At 40.0% G+C, this 23,667-nt stretch overlaps 1 protein-coding gene across 3 annotated transcripts in view; it reads left to right on the forward strand.

Moving 5' to 3' along the window:
* The window catches only part of sorcs3a (sortilin related VPS10 domain containing receptor 3a), a 225,158-nt gene that overhangs the window by 83,353 nt on the left and 118,138 nt on the right, over positions 1-23,667 (forward strand). For 2 of the 3 annotated variants that reach the window (XM_008422187.3, XM_008422206.3), the window contains exon 2: positions 19,523-19,590. In XM_008422187.3, coding sequence (XP_008420409.1) covers positions 19,523-19,590 — 68 coding nt within the window. Of the gene's footprint in view, positions 1-11,840; positions 11,920-19,522; positions 19,591-23,667 lie in introns of those variants that run through there. The other variant, XM_081611734.1, reaches the window with a different exon arrangement.

Consider the following 23,667-nt stretch of genomic DNA (forward strand, 5'->3'; position numbering starts at 1 on the left):
GAGCTCAGGTTCTGTGATGTATCCGCCCATCAGAGAGACTTAACTGCAGAGGCATTATTCTTCATTCCACAACCCGAACACATTTATTACCTTGCTTCTCTGAGGATCCCTATTTATAGTGAAGCTATCCTGCTAGAGACACAAAGAGAGCAGCAGCAAGGTGAGGCAAGTTTATTGCTATACCGCACACGGAGGGTTTACTTTAAACTATTTTATTCTGAACTCTTCAAATGATGACCTTTTTTGCTCATAAAAGAAAACCCTATACATCCTGCATTAAAATGTCTCTATATGCAGATGATATACATGCTATTTTACATTCAGAGAACTTTCTCTGATGCAAATCAATTCCCTTCCCAGAAAAAGATCACATAAATACAGTTTCTACCTCGTTCTGTTTGATCTGCATCTTCTTTTTTTTTTATCTTATGCTGCAACAACATCTCCACTGGCAACAGAACCTTGTCCTGCTGGGTGCGTTTTTTGGCCGTGTTCCTCATCTTGCTGGCTTGAGAAACCAGAGCTACTTCAGCAGTATCCACTGTGCCTCGGTGAATGAGAGACAGAAGAAATGTGTCTTCTTTTCAAATGGTTACTGAAAGTCTTTAACCAAGAAAACAGAAATCTGAGATCAAGTGTCCTGATGAGACCTAATAGTCTTAATTCTTTGCAGCAACAGATGGTATTTTGTTCATGCGTTTAAGCACCGAGCTCGATCAGGCTGTAACTGCAGGAGGTGAAGTGACTTTTCTTTTCTTCTCACCCTGAGAACAAAAAAGACTCATCAGATTTAAGGATGGAGCAGCTGAATGACTTTCCTAGAGGACCGAGCATTTAAAGACTAGACAAATCAAATAATGGCAGCAGTTTCTTTTACCCTGGGCAGGAAAATATTCATTTATATAAAAACGTAAGAAGAATTTTTAATTGCAACATATTAAATACTCATGAAACTAATATCTTTTAGCAAATATTGATTATATATTTTTTTTAATCTGAGAAATAAAATTAAGAGATTTTACTCTTAAAATTAGTTTTTGCCTTCTATCAATTTCTTGGGCAAAGATAATCTGAATACATAAATTTGAATAAATACATTTGCATTTATCAGAGGAAAAAAGCTACTCAAACCATGTGGTATAATATCTGAAACTGGCCTCCAAAGCCTTTCATCTCCCATTAATGAAACTAATAGAAAAACTGTATGTACAGTCTGCGGTAGCTTCACTTGGGCTTTTCCATACACTTGACTATTTTATGTTTTCTGGTTTCCATTGATAATCAGCCCATGTCTCCTGTTTTTCTTACAAACTTCCATTATAGATTGCGATCAGTTTTTCATCTTTCAGACACTTTCAGCATCATACGAGCCCACAGATCTGGGCGTGTGCAGTCCATTCTGATAAGTTTGCTCGTTTTATCAGCAGCGTACTGAAAAGTAGCAAAATGAGCTCACCGACTCATCTTCTCTCCTCGCCCGTCCTCAACTGAATAAGAGGAAAGTGTGATGGTCAAAATTAGCGACTGAGCCAATACAATCAGGCTTTTATCTCTTTTTCTCAAAGGCTGCTGCATGACCTTTTCTTCATCTAATTGGTTTATGAAGAGCCTCTTGCAGCTGCACTGAAGCCTGGCGAGATATGTAACGGCTGTTTGAAAAGTCTTTTTATCATGCTCCCATGTGATAAAACCAAATCATTCAGTGTCACGCATGAGCTAAAAAAATGAGCCCAAGTCATTAATGTGGGAAAACTATGAAGTTCATTTTGACTAATTGATTGTTCAGTTAAAAAAATGGGTAAAAGTCATATTTCTTGTAAATAATGTTTTTGCTCTTTGAAATTGCCAGTTTTTGGGGTCAGATTTATCTCTGTATTTTGAGGCCAAGCTGTTTTTTGTTAGTTTTAGACCAGAATACCAACTTTATATTTGTTCTGTACTGCAGCAGATTTTACTGGAGCAGGCTCAAATGTCAACTAGCTCTTATCAGTTGTTTATAATTGTGAATTTTTACCAAAAGACAAGAAATAGAATATGCATCTCTGCATTTACCAATAACATTTACTGTGTGGTTTAACGTCACAGTAAGACCGCTTGAAAAGCAGGAAGTAGACTATAACTCAGGGCATTCTGGGTAAATACAGCCATAAGACGTGTGCAACTCTAGCGGTAGAAATGTCTCATGGTCTTTTGTGAATGACGAGAAATTCTACTACCTCTAAAATGTGACGCTTCTCCATTTTGTCTGCATTTTGTGAAGAAGGAAGTTGTGTTCAGTGTCTTCAGGTGTTAAATACCAGAGAGATCATAACAAAGTCTGACTTCTGGGAAGCAAAGTAATGACTTTAGCACAAAACCTTACAGTGTTTATATACATTTTAATATGTTTTAGCTCTCTTTGAAGAGTCAGTTAAATGTAGAGAAATATCCCAGCATGCATAGGGTTCTGTTGTGAGTCCAGTTCCTCAGCCATGAGGTTCCGGTTAGAAATGACTCGTTTAAAAAGCCCTGACCGTGACAACACTTGGCACGTCAAACTGAATGGTGTCAGGCAGCACACGGCACCAGCTGCTTTTGTTTGTCAGCCTGCTGTTGTTAGCACAAAGTGAAACCTTCTGCCCGTGACGGCACCTCGTGATGAGATGGGGAAAGCAGAATCTCCCGAGCCGTCGCCCCAGAGAGCAGCGCTGCCTCCCTGGAACAGCGCTGCAGTGAAGAGTTGTGCACTGAGCTTTTTCCCCTGATGAAAAAATAGAACAGAACCAAAAGGATCTGCATAAACTTTAAAGAGCAACTTTCCAGTTTTTGTTCTAAGTAAAGTAAGTTTGTTTGGTTACAAAGTTTTTGTCATTTTCTGTTGGGGAATGATTCTCCCCTGTTGATGGTGGATGTGGCAGGTGGAAAGCGTAATGGATAGTGTGCAGGGTGGCATCAGCAGCACATTTAAGTGTCTGCTAAAGCAGAGTTGTCGCAGCAGATGTCAGAGTAAGCAGCTGCTGAGCCATCAGTGAGCTGGCTTGTGCCGATGGATCAAGTGCTTGATGGATGGCGTAATGCCCCTGAAAGGACAACTTATTGCAATTTTAATTATGCTCGGCTCACTCCTGATGCTTTTAGTGTGTCCGCAGCGTCTAGCTGGGTGCACCTGCAGCCGGTGGTGATGTGTGCTCTGCTTCCCATCCTCCCCTCGTTCAGTCCCATCAGTATGTACCGTGAGGAGACCGAAGCTGGTCTCAGAGCTGAGGGAAAAAAATGTAATTAAGAGTTTCAGATTGGAGCCTGGTGTTAATCAGCTGTCCTGCCGCCTTCATATCGTGTCACCTCTGAGACGATCCGCAATGACACATGAACGGGCCCGCGGTTAAAGCTTGCTGCCTGGCTTCGCCTCTGCGCCACCGCCGCCACCAGACTGGAACGCATTACCAGAGAGAAAACGTGGAATAAAGAAAGAAGAATAATGTGAAAATGAAAATGACAGCCTCCTACTAATTACTGTCGCTCGTTTAAAGAATAAAGAGCATTATGTCGCCCTAATCAGAAATGATGTATCTGTGGTTACATGGGGGAAGAAGCTTTTTCAGACTTAGGTCTGTAGAATATGACTGATTAGTTTAAGAAACCTACAGCTGTCGGGGTGATTAACACTTTCTGATAATTAACGGCAGCAGTTTTGATTGTGATAAATGAACTCAATGTGTCTGGATTTAAGCTAGACTCTTTAAAACAAAAGAAGGCAGAGAGAAATCTTTAGTTGGGGACATTTCCCACCCAGACTCTCGACTCCTTCTACTTGTGAATTTATATTTCACACTCATTTGCAAAAAAAGGTGACCATTCTCTCCTTCTCTAACCACCAAAAAGCCTAGTATGGAACACATTTCACAGTTGCATGTCTGTCACTTGAGCCATGGACCATCGATTCCCTCCAGCAAAAAGCACAAAACGCTTCAGTCAGGGAAATAAAACTTTGACTTCTTTTGATTTTCTTTCAGTCAAAAAAAAAACTTAAAACCCAACTTTAAATTGACATTCGACACCTTTAAAATAAAATGCCAACCCACACTCCAGTGCCCACTGTGTGGTTTGCTGGAAATTGTATATTTAACATTCAGCAAAAGGAAGCTTTGGCTTTCCTGCTGGTTAGACAACGAGATAATTAGTTTATCCACTCCACTGGTTTCACTTAATGTCGAGGATCACGACTCGGGGGGCGGAATCGGATTTCTAATGAATCAGACTCGTTAGGGATCTGTTAAAGACGTGGCTGGAAACGTGGTCCACCTGACTGATATAGGAAGCCAACTAGTACCCTGAACTAGCCAGTTCCTCAAAGGTCACACTTCCAGGAAATGAAGTTTTTGGGTGTAATGTTCATTATTTTCCTCAGTACTTCAGCTCTTCCTGAATTCTCACATTACTCTTAGATCTCCATTCACTTTCATAGCAACAAAAACAAAAGTCGATCCAGAACCTTTTGATTTTCTTAAGAATCCTGCTAACGTTGAGAGTAAGGATAAGAAAAGTCTCTATCAATCTGCTGCACTCTGCAGCAAAGTTGTGGACAATTTGAACTATTCTGTTTTTTTTTTTTTTTGCAACATTTCATAGACTGTTAATGAGACCAGGGGTCTTGAACTGAGCATTGTGATCTTTCTGCATCATTGATCGATTCAACAAGAGCCAAACTAAAGACTGTTTCATGCATGGACCTTGTTAGAATACAAGTGAAAACCTACAGCTCTTTCAGCTTTTCTTTTTGTATTTCTTTGAAACACACCACTCGTTTACTGAGAAAGAGCTTTTCAGCTAGTTACTGATTAAACCTTTAAAAGGAGCTTTGTGCTTTCAACTTTCCTGTCTATCTGCATAAAAATCTACCATCATTTAAACAGAATTTTAGATAAAGAAATATTAGCTAAACATGTCTCAATCTTGTCCAGAGATATAAGTTCATTTCATACTAATCTGCATACATATATGTAAAAACAATGTGTGAATGCAAAAGGAGGATGTAGATGTGGGTAGATAACTTGTAACATATCATTCACATGTGAAGTGATCCTCTTGTTTGCATTTAGTCTTCAGCCTTCAGATAGAAAAGACACAACACTTTGTATTGCCTTGTTGCTGAAAATGTATCATATAAATAAAATTACTGGTACCTTTTACCTTTACATTTTTGAGCTGCAGAAAACTCAAATCGTACCTTGTTTGTTCTTTTCATCCATTCAGGATCAGAAACTAGATTTCAGCCCTCAACCAGCAACCATTAGATATCTCTGAATCAACTTCTAGGCTGCACAGTGGCGCAGATGGTAGAGCTGTTGCCTTGCAGCAAGAAGGTTCTGGGTTTGATTCCTGGCCCCGGTCTTTCTGCATGGAGTTTGCATGTTCTCCCTGTGCATGCGTGGATTCTTTCCGGGGACTCCGGTTTCCTCCCTCAGTCCAAAAACATGACCGTCAGGTTAATTGGCCTCTCCAAATTGCCCCTAGGTGTGAGTGTGTGTGTGCATGGTTGTGTGTCTCTGTGTTGCCCTGCGACAGACTGGCGACCTGTCCAGGGTGAACCCCGCCTCTCACCCAGAACGTTAGCTGGAGAGGCACTAGCAACCCTCCTGACCCCACTAAGGGACAAGAGTGTAAAGAAAATGGATGGATGGATGAATCAACTTCTGCTTCACCATAAGAAATGTTGGTAACAGTTATGTAGGTCACTGAATGAGTTAAAGATCAATTTGTTTGAAATGGGATCCCATAATGACATATCAAAAAACATATCAAACACATATAAATTAATCGATATACCAATGTGTTGATCCAGGTGCATCTTGGGAAAATTGCCAGCTTATTACACAGGTTCAAACAGAACCAACACACATACACCCAGGGGGAATGCTGATGAACTGAGGAAAATAGAGAGAACCCCTGCATACACTTGGAAAACATGCGGGCTCCTGCTGCGATTCAAGCAGAGGGTCTTCTTGAAGTGCTGATCACCATCATCATTACCCAACCAAAAAAAAGGTCATTTTCCTTTAGTCAAAGAAAATCTCATTTGCAGAAGGTTCTGTTTCAGCATAGTCCACTAACTTCATTCTGAAATCTCGCTGCTCACTTTCAACACAAATGTGCTTTTTACTTTTCATGAATATGTTCTTTTTTGTAAAATTGTAGGAGATGATAACCTGGTTTTACTGCAAATTTGTGGGAGTTGAAGACTTTCAGATAAGTTCATTAGGTTGACATCCACCATGTCCTGCTGAGCCAGCAAGCAACAACATGAAAGACAATGATTTGGGGATTTCCATCCATCCATCCATCCATCCATCCATCCATCCGTCCGTCCGTCCGTCCGTCCGTCCGTCCGTCCGTCCGTCCGTCCGTCCGTCCGTCCGTCCGTTGTTTATCTGGGGTCGGGTCACGGGGGCAGCAGCTTCAGAAGGGAGGCCCAGACTTCCCTCTCCCCATCCACTTCTTCCAGCTCCTTCGGAGGAATCCCAAGGCGTTCCCAGGCCAGCCGGGAGACTTAGTCCCTGCAGCGTGTCCTGGGTCTTCCCCGAGGCCTCCTCCCGGTGGGACATGCCTGGAACACCTGAATTTAAAAATACAATTGGGGATTTAAAAGTACAATTCTAAATCAACATAGTGTATTTCTGTGAGCAAGCCAGGAAACAGCTCATTATAACAAAGGCACATTCAGAGCAAGCCATAGGTATATCCCTTCTCCTCTAGATATTAGAACATTCTGTTCTCTATCAGTCTGCATTGTATACAACAAAGAGCATCTGAACAGAGAAACACTTTAGCCATTTTAGCCTGGGAACATTTTGGGACTTTATGAATGAGCCACAGAGTGCTACTGGGTGAAGAGATGTGTGGCTAGCAAATTTAAGATTTTATGTGGTGTCTTAATACATCTGCCTCACAAGATGAGATGATAAATGATACAGGGCTCATGAAAATATGGCCATCCAACTATTGTCTTTAGTCTATCCAGAATTGTGGGATAATAAGTCCAGGAGGGAACACCGGACTCTCCTCTCACCAGCGTCTTTTTTTACTTTACTTTTGCTATTTTATCTCAATCATCTCTCTGGAAATTCTGACATTGAGTGATTGCCCTGTTTTGTGGCAAAGAGGATTTACTGTTAAATTTTGTTAAGCCGTTTTGCACATATACACGAGGTGATGTTGGACAGCGTCTTTTTTTGTCCCACTCCGAATTCGTCCTGCGCCTCCATTTTTCAGTGCGAGGTATCAATTCCCTCCAATGTACGCAGCTCTGTTATCTAATTAGTGAACACGCAGAACTGCACATTCTATAAAAAGCGCTCCCTCCGAGAAATAGAGATTGTTTGAACATATTCCACGTTGTCACTGTGGGCTCCCACTAAATGAACTCTCCAGTGCATTTAATGATAAGATATATAATAAAAATGAGATAAAAACTGATGCCGTAGAAGGAAGGAGCTAGAAGAGTGCCACTGCACTTTTTCAAGTCAAAGATATATTCTTATAGTTACACATTCTTTGCCACAGTGAGATGGCGGGATGCCTTTTTAGCTTCGCTTTGATGTCTGCTGAGACAATGTCTGTGTGCCAATAAAGTTCTAACTCTTCACATTTTCTGTTTGTTGTTGCTGCTCTGTGTTTTAGTGGAGAAAAGTCAAAGATTCTTTGTTTTCCCTGCACCCTGGCTGCACCGTGATAAGCCCTAACCCTTCAGTGGAGACTTTATGCCCAGCCTGATAGGGTTTGTTTTGCTTGACTTCATCAGGAGCTGACCTTAGAGGACGATGTGCCATGAGGAAGAAAATGGGAGTGTTTGTGCCCCAAATGAAATACCTACAACAGCCTGATGTAAGAGAGGATTATTAATTCAATCATTGAGCTGTTCTCAAAGTAACCAAAGGCTTTGAAGTCTTTACGTTTGCTCTGCACAATGTAGATTTCCCTTGAATCTGTTATTTATTTTATCCCAATTAGATGTCTTAATGAGGCTTCTCAAGCATTCTCCAATGAAGTATTTTCTTTATTGATATTCTAGAATAATCTTAACATCTCCTTCCATTTGATTTATTTATTTACTGGATGAATCAACCAAACACTTGGTTCTGTGGGTCAGTATCACATCAGAGGCCACTTCCTCCATCTCAGTATCAGGTATTGAATACAGGCAGCTGAAAGCAGTGCAGCAGAAAGTACAGTAAGAAGAACAAACTTTGTTTCCCATAGCCGTTGTAGTGAGTTCCTTAATGCATTCTCGCATCGTCCTTGCCAGAGTGTATTTTCCTCAAATTATAAATCCTTTCTGAAGAAGACAGCAGCAGGCTTCTTATGGACTTTTACAAACTTTGGATCCAGGATGGCTGGATCTCTCTGAGCATTTTCTACTGCTCTTCAGACAGCAGTTGTTATGGTTACCTTTCTATCTTAAGTCTTTGAAGCTGAGGGTAGGATACACTGTGCCCATGTGAAAATGGCACTTAAAAGTTTTTCTGGGCTGCAAGGAGAATAAACGGCAGGTTTATCTCTACTCAAAAGGTTAGATATTATAGATAAGCTTTACAATCTCACTCCTCCCATGCAATGCCACATGACTGGTTTATCATCTGACCTTTTCTTCACCTTGTAGTGGAACATTGATCTCCCAGTTCTTCTAAGGATACCAGCTGCTCACAATCCTCAAACACAAACTTATGCAAAACTTTTATGCAAACCTCATCTTTGTGTGTGTGTTTGTCTAGAGCTGTAGGATGATGGGACAGTTGGTAGCACCGGTGCCTAGCATCAAGAAGGTCCTGGGATTGAATCTCGCTTGGCGTTTAAATGTTCTCCCTGTAAATGTGTCAATTACATTTGTTGGTTCCTGAGCAATCGATTTCTATCCATCCATCCATTTTCTTGACACCCTTGTCCCTTAGTGGGGTCAGGAGGTGCTGGTGCCTATCTCCAGCTAACGTTCCGGGCGAGAGGCGGGGTCACCTGGACAGGTCGCCAGTCTGTCGCAGAGCAATCAATTTATCTATCTAAGTATTAATTGACTTAATCAATGCAAGGAATCCGCAAATGTTGATTAAAATCAAACCTGAATGTATGGTACAACCAAATATGATCTTATTAAACTGTTAAATTTCACAGCTTTTTATGGTGTCTAAAACTTGACCTTTCTGACCTTCCTTGATGCTCCTTACAGGCATCATGCTAGAAGATCTGCTCTCCAGTCAGCAGAGCCAGTTTAGCTGCCACCTGCTGAGGACTCTTTGCTCACTCCAAATAGAATAAGTTTTTTGTTTCCTTCAGTTACAGCAGTTATTTTTAAGAACATACTGTTGATGAATTCATAATGAAAGGTCTTTCTAACAAGCACAAGCAATTTCAGATATGCAGTTCAGTACACAACAAAAGCCGTTGTCTGATTTATTTGTGTGACAACAGAAGAAACTAAAAAGCAAACCAGTTATTGATGATGGGATTCAGGGAAGGAGAGGGGTAGCTAGAGGGGGAAGAGAGAGTGAAGGTAACAGACAGGTCACATTACAAGGAGAATATGGGGAACTACAAAGAATAGAGATAAAGGGAACGTGCAAGGAGACTGTAGGAATGAAGTGAGTGTGCGTGGGGAGGGGGGCAAGCACAGTTAAAGACAAAGGGGGTTTTGCTAAGAGGAAAAAAAAACAAAATATGGCAGGTGAGGAAGAAAAGCTCAGAGGAACAAGGGAAAGACATTCAGATGAAGGATGGAGTAAATGAGAGGAGGCATACAGAGAAGGAGGTAACCCAAAGTGATCCAGATACCGGAGCCAAAAAGAGTTGAGTGTGATGGAAGAGCGTGACATGAAGAGAGAGAAGATGTCCGGAGGAGGGCAGAGTACAGTAAACCCCTCCATGACTCAGCCTTGGTGTCTTAAAAAACATACTCTACTTTATGTTTAATTGACCTTCATTTTAAATTTACATGTGTTTAATCTGTGCTTGTACTAGTTAAGAGTGAAACACTCCGAGGGCTGATGTCTGACTGAAACCTTGGCCTTTTTCGTTTCCTGTAGCTGTGACTATGCGATGCTAGATAAGAAGCACTCATGTCCCAAGGCTAGCTGAGTCTTTTTGTCTTTGTAGTGTGTATTTATATGTGCATAATAATGCATCTGGATGCTGTTCATGCACCTTTGATGCAAATGCCAGACGTATCACCCTTCACTGCACAGCGTGGAGCAGAGAGTGAGATATTAACATGGTGCACACAGGAGAGTTTTCTATAAGTGGGTTCTAATATTCCAGTTTCAATACCCATAGTTTCTGGATGCCTCTAAAACATACAGTATTGCAGTGTTTGTGGGAAAGAGAAGAGAAGGTTTGAAGACCATCTGAAGAGGTGGATTAAGTACAGGTCTGTTGATTCAGCTGGCTGTGCAATCAAGGCAAGAAACATGAGTTTAGCTCTGAATTTCAATACTTTCACTTACTTTTTATGTAATTTGAATTCTTCATTTTAAGATTTGTGTAGTTATGTTTTTATCCACTTACCAACAGGTCAACAAAAGCCTTTGTTTTCTATTGAGCCAGGCCACATAGCAAAACCCATAGACTGTTTCTCAGATTGTCTTGCTGTCAGCGGGTGTCTTTGTTGCTGCCAGTTGACAACGTCTCACATAAACAGCTCTCACCATTTGATAAAGTAATTGCTCCTCGGTTGACATGCTACAGGGAGGTGGGGAAGCTTAATCACTTCCAGATAACGATCAGTTCCAGCTGTCATTTTCCTGTTGACTGTCTTGGTGTTTGCAGACAACTAAAAGCTTCTTTTCAGGCAGTTGTTCTATTGTTAGTAGACTGCAGTGACATTTAGCAATTAAAAAAATAAGCAAAAAGAGCTTTTTGTTTGTTACATACATGTCTTAAAACCCATTGAAGCTCAAAACAAGGTGTTAAAGAAAGAGCAGTTTAAACAATCCACAGCTTATGAATTTGTTGAACCTTTATGGGATATTTTAGTAATTCTAAAGATACTACATGCTGTTCAAATATTCATTTATTGGCTACACTACACTTTGCCAGGCATAAATTTAATTTGCCCAACTGCCATAATTCTTTAAAGCACTGATTCAGCATTATTTCCTAACTTAGAGCTCAGTTATATAATATTGTGGCGTTGTGTTCATGAGCAACGGTAGGATGGAGCAGGAGATGGACAGGCTGTGTTATGAGCATTGTATGGTTTGAACCCAGAACAAGTGCCACAGCCTAGGAGAGGTTTAGCTGATTGTATTTGCAGTAAACCAGAGTGTACAAGCTGGAGAGCAGATTGGTGAGTAAATGGCAAAGTGAAAGGTGTCGCACTGCTTGATCTGTTCCGGAAGCAGGATCTGCACCATTGGTGCTTTTACTGATGTGCTGAAGTAATACTTCCAGGTTGTCTTTAACTGTACATCTGTAAAGTGAGATGTACAGTTGGCAAACACTGATTTTACTCTTTCCTCATGTTTTATTATTGTACAGTGGTACATTTTTTTTAATAAGCAGTGTTGTTAAATGCAGCTGAACAATTTTTGTCTTTATTTCTTGTGATTCTCTTTCAGTCATATACTATTTTTATGATTACAATGACAGACAAAAAGAAAAAAAATCCTGTCTGGAAGCATTTCTTTTAACATGTGCAGCTTGGCTGATGGTACAGATGATTTTACTTCTGGAACAGATCGTGCAGTGAAAAATGCAAATAGGTATTGTGTAAACAGGAAATGGAAAGGCCTGTTTGGAGACCTTGATTAACTTGGATCCTCTAATGTAACTGAGGATTGGGTGTTGTCTGTTTCAGCGACTTCTTCGCCCTCAGGGTTGGATGGAGGGAAAACCTCTATATGTTGGAAACCAGTGATGATGATGTCACAGAGTCTCAAAACTCCAGTAGTGGAGTGGGTGAGTTCACACGCGCTGATCCAATGATTGGGTCTCACCATAGGTAAAGGGATTTGTTTGTAATCTAGAGCCCAGTGGTAGGTCAAACGGTCCGGGTCAGAATGGGTGGAACAGATCCAAAATCTGAGGCGGAAATTGGGGCCACAAATCATCTCACGCTGAGATGGTTGATATAGGACAGGTGGAAGCAATCAGACAGCCAACAGGAGCGGGAGGAGCTGGAGAGCAGCAGGAACCATGGCAGGAACAGCATGACAAGTTCTGTTTATTAACCAGTCTGGATGCCCTCCAGCTGTTACCTAGGGTCATGAGATTTGGCTCATTTGAATACAAACGGCTAAGATTAACTTCCTTTGGAGGAAACTACTTCTCTATGAAGGAATTAGCTTCCCTGTGAAGGGTTCAGTTTAGGAAACTCTGTCAGGAACGTTCTAGCAGAGACTTGAAGTCGAGCTCCTGCTCCTTCACGTTGAAAGGAATCAGTTGAAGTGGTCTCCATCTGACCAGCTTGACCAATGTCTGTCTTCTGAGCCCTGATATGAGCAAGATGCATGTATCCACACAACTACCACTCACTAAAGTATTTTCTCATTTTTTGACCATTTTGTGTCCGACACCAACAGCCATGTTGGAAGTCAGTCACTCAAACCCTCTCCTGTCTTTATCACTGACATTGAGTTTCTGTGAGTGTGTATTTAAGTGCTTTGTTAATGATTGTATTCTCTATTACAAACTTTGATGTATATTTATATAGACACCTAAAAAGTGCTCATCAGCGGTGTATTAACTGAGCTCTCATTCAGCATGAATGTACTGCCACTTTTGATCTGGCTCGGTTTAATTTAACAGCCTTTCTGTGGGGCTGTGCTAATACCTGACTTCAGCAGCAGCACCTCTTCAGGTCATCGTTCTAATTAAACTTTTGCCTCACAAAGAGATGAGCCGGTCTTTTTTTTTTTTTTCTTTCAAAAAATGTCATTAAGACTGATTAATTTGTGATGACATGAAACAATTTCTAAAATCGCGTATGACACTTTGACTTGGTCATGTAGTAGATGGAACATTTAGTCATGGTTGTAATATGTTTTCCACACTCCTGGTTAATTGTCTAGGCAACCAGGCAAGTACAGTGTGGCTGGCATTTTGATTCAATAATTGCAAGTCAAGAGGGGATTCAAATACAGAGTGTGCTTGAGATACAGACGCCTGGTCTGGTGTTGCTTGAGGTTTGTCCTTCTATACCAGTTTTCACTTTTGGACAGTTATGATATGCAACCGTGGCAACAAGGTATTGCTTTTACAACCAGGAGCATCTGATTAAAGGTCAAATTAATGCCTTAACTATGACCCCAAATCCCAGAGGAGTAGAAAAACAAGTTGCAAAGCAGGAAAAAAACGCAGAGAGAGAAGGAAGAAGCTCAAACCATTCCTTCCTCTGGGGATAAGATCCATGGAAGAAATGGATCCAACTTTTCTCTGTCCGCCTTTCTAACCATAGAGCCAGATGGAGATTTAAAGAAGAGTGGCAAATGCAAATGAGCTGGATTAGCAGAGCTAGAAAACAACTGAGGGTGTCATCCAGGACGTGTACGGAATATGATCTCCGTTTCTGGATATTGAGCTGTTACGTCATGATTGTCCTCAGCAACTGTCTTCAGTCAGAGGCTTCTTCAGATTTGTTGCAAGACTGACTGTTACTGGAGTCAGTCTTGCATCCCGAATGACTGAAGACATTTAGATGACATCATTTCATTTGTTTTTGAAGTACAGTATTTTTGCTATTGAATTGGATTGAGCTATGAACCAGCACATGAATTCTCATAAGATGACATTTAACGTTATGAATTACAACACTGTTTTTAATTGAAAATTAACTTCCTTTGTACTGAACAAAAAGTGGACAAATTTCCATCCTTCCTGGAAGATCTTTTGAAGAATCATTTTGTTTCTGCGTGGCGTCTAATGTAAATTTCAAATTCAAACTGTCATAATGGGATGAGAGGATGCGCGTCGGTGTTTCACCTCCCTCCAAGCAGAAGCATCTCTGACAGCCCAAATCCAAGGAAGGAGGAGGTTACATGACCGCATACATAGTTTCACTGCAGTGAACAAAAAGTGGACTTTATCAAAGTACAACTGGACATGAAGTTACTCAGTTTTTTAGAATATTTTGCAGCCACATGGCAAAAGAGCCTTTTCATTGGCCTTTCTCTGGCAGTGCAGGCTTTCTTTGTATGAACCATATGTTCATGCTCTCAGTTGAACGGACCCTCTGGCATGTGGTCCATCCTCATCCACAAGTACTGTCCAGGGTTCTGGTTCAGAGGGCAAAGAATCGAGACTTAGCAGGAGGTGAAAATGTCCTGGCATTCTGTGAGCCTCCGAACATTACCGGGGCGTGAGGCTAAGGATGCCAAGGCACTGGTGGCTCTGGAGTTTTATTTTGGTCGCGTTTAGCATGATTACTGCCGTCTGTCACAGGATCTGGAGTTTCTTGGCTAAATGACTAAAGCTTTGTTTAAAAGGCACAAGACTATTCCAAAGAAAAGGGAAATTAAGAAAACGAAAGATCCAGCTGTTCAGACACAAACTGAATCTAACATAATTTGTGAAACAAAATTTATAAAAATGACAATATTTGACAGAACTTGGTACAGAAATCTAAATTGTTTAATGAAAGTCTAAAGTCTTAAGGGTATAGTTCATATTAATCCATGTTTAATTTTTGGGAGATGAGCAGTTAGTCCTACGTGCATCAAATAACTCAAGTAGCAATTTTGACTAATATCAGAGGGGAAAGAAGTTTGAATTCTCCAATGTCACTTTCACAAAACCTTCCATTATTAATCACGTAATGAAGAACTGACCTACACCATGATCTGTAACAATGTTTCCATCAGGATGTTTTTTAAATGCTATTTGGAAAAGTTTGATAGAAACAACAACATTTGAAAAACCTTCTCAATTTTGCTAAAAACTTTTCTTGTGAGTTGGCTTTTGGCTTTTCTTGACATTAATCTGCCAAAGGGGAAATGGAAACACATTTGACAAATAGATTTTGATGTAGTGAACATTTACATCCATCAGAATTGCATTTCTTCCTTTACAGCTATGAACAACATGTAATTCTGCAAAATCTAGTTGACGCGTCAGATCAAGTTGTTCTGTAAGCGACACATTGCTGAAAACGTCCGTCCGTTATAAACGTTGGGTCCATACTGGTTTGGTTTGCAACCTCGACTTTGCAAAATTAGAGGTTGCAAAGTAGAAAAGGTTTGCGTGGCTGCCGCACATTTTCACTCCAGGGAAAAACTGTGCGTATATTTACGCAAACTTTGACGCAAAGTTCATTTTTATACACGCCGACTTGTGCATAAAATATGGCGCCACAGATTTTTTGTGTGAACGCCACTTGAGGTTTCCTCAACTCCAGTTTCACAAACTTCATAGCAATCCTTGCAGCCATTGTTCAATCAACGCGAGAGTCACTCTGCTTTAGATGCTGTTTTACATGTAAAGTGTGTAGAACTGCTGTGCTAACCACGGCTCAAAACTCTTCTTCAAAAATCTGAAGCATGCCTCTAAATTTCAAAAGCAAAAATAAAACTTAACCTAATAGTTTTCTTTTATTTTTCCAAATCTTGAGGTGAATAAAAACTGAAGTTATCAGATGTTTGAAGTTGTTAAACAGGCTTATTTTCAGTGGCAGTTGATTTTATCCCCTCCCATCTCCCTTCATCCCTGTGGAGCAGATTTGTGATCTTGCACTTTGGAGTGGACGATCACAGCTGACCGCTGATCCTCACAACCTTCATGTCTTGTGATTTGCTCTGAGGATGTGCACAGTCCTTATCAAAGCGCCCCGCCTGCTGATTATCTCTCTCTCTCTTTAAAAGACGGAAGCTGTGAGCAGTCTGTTGGATGAGACTTTTCCACAGGGGCGAGGATGGCAGAATGCTGCATCAAGAAAAAAAGACGAAAAAAACTCAAAGTTTCAACACTGAACGGGACACACTGAATTAATTATGCACAACACAGCATCCCAACATGCTAATTTATCACTCTGTACCTTGTAGTGTTTTTCTAACTGCTGTTGGAACAAAATTTGATTCACTATAGAATGTATTTTGTTGTAGGCAGTAATTATGCTGCTTTTTTGGGGGGGAAAACTGCAATAAAAGACTATTAACTGCAGTGTCAAGCTTTATAGAAACTTGCTCACTGCTACATTTCAAATTTTGCCATTAGAGAGAAAATGTAAATATATAATTCCACACATAGTATGTTGATGTTTCAGCATTTATCCAGGTATATCAGACATGTTGAAGAATTGTTTTTTGTGTCTGAGGCCCGACTCTGCGGCCTGTTGGACTTTAGTGATTCAGTATCAAAAATTTTAAGCATCTCACAGAAAATGCTATTGTTAAATGAAATCCATAAGAAGAAACTGAGGTGCTCTGGTCAGATTAGACTAAAATAATTTTTTTTGGCACACAACCAAAACTAACAGAGGAGGATCACTTGTACTACAGAGAGCCCAGAAAGCATCGTCCCCGTGGTGAAACCTGGGAGTTGCAACCTCATGTTGTATGAATGCAGAGAAAAATATCATTTATTTTCCCTCTTCAGGAAAATTGAGGGGCAGCAAGTTAAAGGTAAATGTAAGTATTCAGATTCAAAGTAGAGAATAAAAGAAAAGAAACTGAGCAGCAAATTTACAACATGATAAAAATATTACTGTGTAGTTGCTGCAATAGCTTACCTTGTTTTGAAAGAAATGTGCAACTGAGTAGGAAAATCTTAAAAATGTATGAGATCTTTCTGCAAAGAAGGCAGCAGCAATCTACAAAAACTATAAATATCAGTAAACCTTAATGAGTTTGTTGGGACAGTGATGATTCTGGGGTCTAACGGCTGCTAGCAGGAAGGACCTGAGATGACGCTCCTTTGTGCACACAGGATGCAGCTGTCTGTCACTCTCCAGCTCACATTGTCCAACTGCTCCAAACTGAGCTAAATTCAGGACAAACATGACAAAAGTTGGTCAAAAAGGTATTCACATCAAGGTTTTAAAACAATGCTCACCACTATTTCTAGATTTATTTCTTCCATGTAAGCACAGTTTAAAACTTTGGCTCTTGGTCTTCTAGCTCATAAAATACCAGTAAAATACACTGAATAAATTGGGCTTTTATAGTGAAAAGATGTGAAAAGGTTTAGTGGTGTGAATAATTTAGCACGGCTTTTCATGTCTTGACAGGTTTAAAAAGACAATTTTTCTTAAGAAAAAAAAAACCCTTCAGTTTGGCCTCTGTAAAAGGCAGTTCTGTAATGTGTTGCTGCTGTATGGACATTATTAAAACATGTCAAACTTTTAATGCTTCATAGAAAACTGTGACCAGAATCCACAGTTTACTTACCCAAGACAGCAAAAGTTACGTTCCCATCATTAAATAGCACCTATAAAATTATAAAGTCATTAAATTTAAATAGTTTTTTTATTGGCTTGAAATATTTTTCTCTAAACTGTCCAGTTTAACAACTGTTTGAAGTCATTAAGACAGAAACAGCCCCCAGCAGTGTCTTTGTTTAAGGAATTGACTGCAGCATCAGTGTTTATGGTTATGAGGGTGTTATTGTTATGGCGCTGTCAGTGAGTGCTGCAGGAAATGGTTTCTAGTATGCAACACTCAGATAAACTGCTTTATATTTCTTAACAGTTAATTTGATCTACTCCCAAACATAAAAATCCTGTTTTTTGCTTTTTACAAGACATTTTCAGTGCAGAATAATACTTTGCTTTGTTTTTGTTTTTTGTCCTGCCCATAAACCCAGAAAGACAAACTTTGCTGATTTTATTTTTGAAGACATCTGGAGGAAACCGTGCTGACACCTATTGAAGTGGACCTGTTTCAGAATTTGCACTTTACTTGAGTAGAATATTTTTTGAGGAAAAACACTAAAAATCATACTTTTTACTTTACTACATTTCTATAAAGGTTTTTGTTGCTCATTTTTTCTGTTGGTCGTGTTTGTGTAGTTTGGATCTGCTTTATTCCACTAACACTGTAAAATTGAACACTACTAAATATGGTTGGTGGAAGAATGATATTTTTTGTCCTGGTGTTTCTTTCTGCATGTGGGCTGAGATCCGGGCAGTGTGATTCTCTACCTGAACGCCCTTCACCTGGGCTTCTAGCAGCAAACTTAACTACAGCCTACAAAAGTGATTTAGACTTTCAGCGCTATAAACGGATCTTTGTTTCGATCACAGGTGCCAAATCCGGCCCGCCATAACTTTTTATGTGACCCTCTAGATTCCAGAGAGAAACATACATTTAACTTTAAGATAACAGTTGTGTGCTTAAACAATATGAGTTGATGTATTTGTATTGGACCAAATGACATCAGTGTGAAAAGAAGAACAAATGGAACCCAGTCAAATTTGACCAATTAGCAGGTTTTTCTTTTCGATAGATTCTTCCACAGCTGGCCCCTTGAGGACATTCATGATCTTGACTTGGTCCAAAATGAAATCGTGTTTCACACTCAGTTAGATCCTGATTAGGCCTCCTGCTCATTTGTTTTGTTCAAAAGTGTTTCTAGCTTGTTGTAACGAATACCATTTTTAATTCAGCTAGCTCAAATATTACAAATAACTAAAAAATCCCATCTGAGTAGATACTGTCATTTTGTCCTGTTTCTGTTTCCTTAGATATGTCAGCACCTCAGTGACTTCATTATCTTACTTTAACTAAAGGTAAAATGCAGCAGTCAGCAGTTCTAAAGGTCAACCTGTGTAATTCTGGGGATTTATATGCTTACAGTTCAGTTCAGATTATTTTGACACTTCATAATAAGCTGCATATTATTTTTTTGCCTTCATATCCATAGCTTCATTTCCCTTGGGGATAAAAAAGTACCTTTGAAGTGCAATGAGTTATAAAATAGCAGAACATTTTTGAAGATGGTTATACATAAGAGGCTGTGATCACCATGAAAAAAATATATATCTTTTTATTCTGCTTTGTTTCACTTGATATGTTTGAAAATGAGACTCATATTGACCTCCTGCAGAGAAGGTGGTGATGTCCTATGCTGCCAGTGATCGCTGTAGGGCTAAACTTATATGTTGTATTAAAAAACTGTTGGCAAGCAGCAGTCAATGAAGTCTGATGGAAAAGTGAGGACAGAGAATTATTCTGCTAAGTGTGAAAGATGTTGCCAAAGGGTTGAACTTTCTCTCTGCAACAGACTGCATTTGTTTCTGTTGGACACGTCTGATAATCTGTCTGGCTTCGTATCGAAAGCGAAATGTGTCCGTTTTGCTTTAAGATTCCTCTTAAAAGTCTGACGTAACATTGTTCGGACCAGTGGTGCTCAGGTCTTTGCCCTGCATGTTTTAGATGTGTCTGCTGCAGCACATTCAAATGGTTGCTTTACCTCCTCAGCATGTTGCCAATGCTGCAGAAGCCTGGCAGCCTCCTGCTTGTTCAGATCAGGTGTGGCATCAGGAACACACCTGAACCTGCAGAGCAGCGGGTCGACTGGTTTAAACTCTTCAAAAACGCCATTTTAATGCAGACATTTCTTTTCTCCGCAGGTCATCCTTATTCTTACCAAACTCTATGACTTTCACATCGGCAGCGTCACTGAGAGCACTCTCTGGAGGTGAGTACTCAACACGTCTTTTACTTGTTGAATGCTGTCAACATCCATAAGCAACAGATTTTAAACTCAGGATTGCAAAACTATCCTGTTGATGCGCTCAGAGTTGCAGGACTTTAATCCTAATCTGAGCCAAATATCCATATCTGCTCTTCGCCCATTCATCTTCAGCTGTGATTCTGTTCTCACCTTCCCAGTCCATCGTGGGAAAACCGTGTTCTGGTGTCATCCGCCTCCAGGCGGTGCACTCGGGTGTAGGAAGCTGTTTTCCATGTGCTTGTTCTGGGATATTATCTGATGTACTCGTCTTCTTCCCCCCTGCAGGAGAGAAAATAAACACACACACACAAACACACACACAGTTTGTGAAACAAAGAGAGTGCTTGTAAAAGAGGAAAAACAGACGATCAGAAGGAGGGATAACACATCCCTGATGAATAGAAACTGCATCTAACCCATTTTCAGATCTGTATTGTGTAACACAAACAGTAATTTGCTTGTTTCTCTTTGGGAAGCCTGTAAACACATGACAGTGTTGGCATGGCCGTGAGAAATGTAGAGCAAAAACCCTAAAAAGACACTAATCGATTCATGCTATTGTTTGACCACAAGAATCATAGAATTAATATATTTTTATAACTCTATCAGATTGAAGTCGAGCCTTCTGCCTTGTGAACATAACCTTTATGTTGGAGTGCCTGAAACGGAGAGAAATGTTACTGTGAAGCACCATAACAATCAGTAGAAGATGAAAATGCCAGAGGGGAGTACTTTAAAAATGATTTTAAATTGCACAAAAGAGTGAAATTATGAAGAGATTTGCCACACAGGAATAAAAAATAAACTCAAGGACAATTATATCAATCTCAGATAAGGTTTGCCATTTTAAGAGCGAAAAACAATTTCCCTTCAATGCGTTTTTTTTGTCTTTGAGATGTTGTTAATGGCAGCTTTTTAAAGTGTAGAAACAGTTTCACCTCTAAGATTTGCGTCCTATGCCCAGTTTGTAGGAATGCCTTCACAAAGAAAAGAGCTTCCAAAGTAACCGCTGGCTATTTTTGACATTTAAATACCGTCTGTGCAACAGTTATGATCCTCAGGCAAAAACAGAGTTTTGTTTTAGTGTCTGAGGAGCTACAAAGTAGGCTGAGTTTCTTTTTAGTCTGAGAAATAGACAGAAGACGGACTGTTCTGCTGTCGACAAATTATTCTAAAATATTCTGGATAACGATATGGCTGTTTCATCAGAACACTCTTCTGTCTGCATTTCTAAAATGACTGCATACATGTCAGGAATATGAAATATATCCTTTCAAAGCTTGACTCCCATCTGTTTTTCCTTTTTTCTCATGACGAAACTGCAAAACCTTTTTAGTACAAAAGATCCCATATTTTGTGCAGCAGCTGAAGTCTCTCCACTTTGATGAACCTTGTAGTCCCTGTTGCATAGTCTCAACACAGGCATGTCCCCCATCAGAACCACCACAGATGGCGGAGAGGGAACATAATGTAGCCTGCGGGAAAATTAAACTCACCACAATGTCAATGGGATGGAGCTGGGATACATTTTTTTTCAGAGGAATGTTGGATTAACTGGAACATGACATTCATTGGGATTCAGTGTCGCCGGGCTTCATACAGTCATTTGTCTCCTAATGCATTTGAGCATCTGGTTGTCATGCTGGAAAACAGAAACAGACAAGTGGTCAACATCAGTCCAGGAGGTCGTTCAACGTAAAAGTCGTTGTAGTTTTGAGTAAAAATGAAATACTTTAACATATCGATTAGTGTTTCATGTCCTGAAGACTTGAGCACATTTAACAATAAATGGTTCCTTTACGATACTCGGATCATTCATTGATATTTAATGAATTCATCACAACCAGGTGTAATTACTGACCAACATTAAAACTCCCACATTCAAATGTTTTGACCAAAATGACTCGGCTGAAAGCTCTTTGCTCTTAAGAACCCTGTTCCTTTAAAAACTGCTGCCAAGTTATCGAATATGGTGTTGAGTATATTTCTTGATATTGAGTTTGGATTTTTAGCATCGTCACAGCCTGACTGAAGTTCACCGTAATAAACCAACAGAATCATCTGTTCTGTTTAACTGCAGAAGGTAAACAGACTGAAGTTCTGCAATGCTGTCAGATTTAAATTCACCATGACAGCTGAACTCTTTGGGGAAGATGCAATCAGGTGAAGAGACTAATCCATAGTGTGAGAGGAGGGACCATCACTGCTGTTGAAGATCATTATTATTGGCAGCCCTCCCAGCACTGTCACTCGGCCACAAACCTACAGTGATTGGAGAGCAGCTGTAACATCCAGGCTGGACTTGGCAGCGTCTGAAGAGACTTGTGAAAACCTCAGTAATATTTTTTTCATGATAAGTTTGAGTCTGCTTTATTGAAAGAAAAAGAATCGGTTTGAGGAATGAGGCTTCTAACGGAGATCACAGCTGCGATAGAGTCTGAAGAGGAGCGTTTGAGTTGAATGTTTATCACTTCAACAGGAATACATCCCAAATGGCACGTCCAGTGCTGCCTGCTCGCAAAGGTCAGTGCTGTGGCAACACCTCAAAGTATTTACCAGTCCGTCTGTCGGATTTAATGAACATCCTGACCTTAAACAATGAAAGCTGATCAGTCAGACTCTGCATAATTTCCAAAGTATTCACACTGTGGAAGCGTTGGAGAAGCGGGCGGATTTATAGTCTGTGCCAACTATAAATCAACTCTGCAAAACAGTTTGTCTTCAAAGTTGTTCAGCCTCTCTCATCTGGCCTCCAGAGTATTGTCTCCGCGTGAGGAAAACATTTATTAAAGATGACAAGTCCAAAACTCATTTGCAGGTATTCAGACGCAGTGCAAATTAATGCCAACAACAAAGTCAAGATGTATCCCCCCTCCTTCACTGCTGGATTTTGACACATCCAATACTTGTTCTTTATGCAAAACAAGTCGATGCAGCAGTTGTTTTCTTTGCTTTATGTTATGTTTACTAAAGTTTTTATTCCTTCTTGTGTTACTGAACAACTGATGTGGAAAGTTTGTGGGTGAACTCAGGTTTATGTTTTCTTGTGCTTGAGGGAAAATTGAACAAATGGAAATCAAAAATGGATGGGAAAAACAAACTGGATTTGGATCAAATGTACATTAAAGCAGGAACACATCCCAAATTAAAAACCTGCGTAAAAGAAAAACAAATTTTAGTGTAGATCCTCATCTGTCTGCACAAAACCAAAACACCTATAGGACAAATAAATCAATTTTATTTACAGTAACAACCACATTATTAGCTCCCAGTACTGAATTGTAACCTTTTTTTAATTTGAACCTTTTGCCTTCAGAACTGCCTGAAATCTTTGTAACAGACTGAATAAAGTGTCAGGAATATTCCTGAGGTTTGGTTCATTCTGACATGAGGTGCTGCAGATTTGTTGGCTGTGCATTCATGAATCTCTTGTTCCATGACATCACAGAGGTGCTCTGCTGGACTGAAGTGAAATCAATGTCAAGTTCAAGGGAAACATGACATTTTTCTAGAAACTTATGTATTGCATTTTTGCACATGCAACAAACTTGGAGCATGCAGGCCTGGTTCTTCACCGCAGGGCTCCAGTTTAACTCTGATTACAGGCAGCATAGAGACCCAAAGAAAATGCTATGACATTTTACGACCATACTATAGTTTTGTTTCTGCCAATCAGAACTTCTTGGTGAACAGAAAAGCGTGTCTGTAAAACATGACAGTTTAGCTCTGTGCTAAAATCTGGATTCTCTTGCTGTCAACAGTGCTTGAAAATGTAAGGCTGCTTTTCAGTCCTGGTTCAAAACTATTTCTGCCATCAGAGATTCAGGTTCCCTGGATCCCTGATATTCGTGGAGGTTAGGAATCGCTACCAAACTAGGGAATACTTGAGATTCCCTAGAAAATCTCTTTCAACTGACAATTTTTATAGTTCAAGTAAAAATATACCTTAATATTCATTAAAACACACAGTGAAAACTGTCCTAGTACAACCACAGAAGCTTATGCCTGCAGTCTCCCTACCGCTGGTCTTGGGAACAACCA

The sequence above is a fragment of the Poecilia reticulata genome, chromosome 1 (genome assembly GCF_904066995.2).
Source record: "Poecilia reticulata chromosome 1, P_reticulata-male-v2, whole genome shotgun sequence".
NCBI lineage: Eukaryota > Metazoa > Chordata > Actinopteri > Cyprinodontiformes > Poeciliidae > Poecilia > Poecilia reticulata.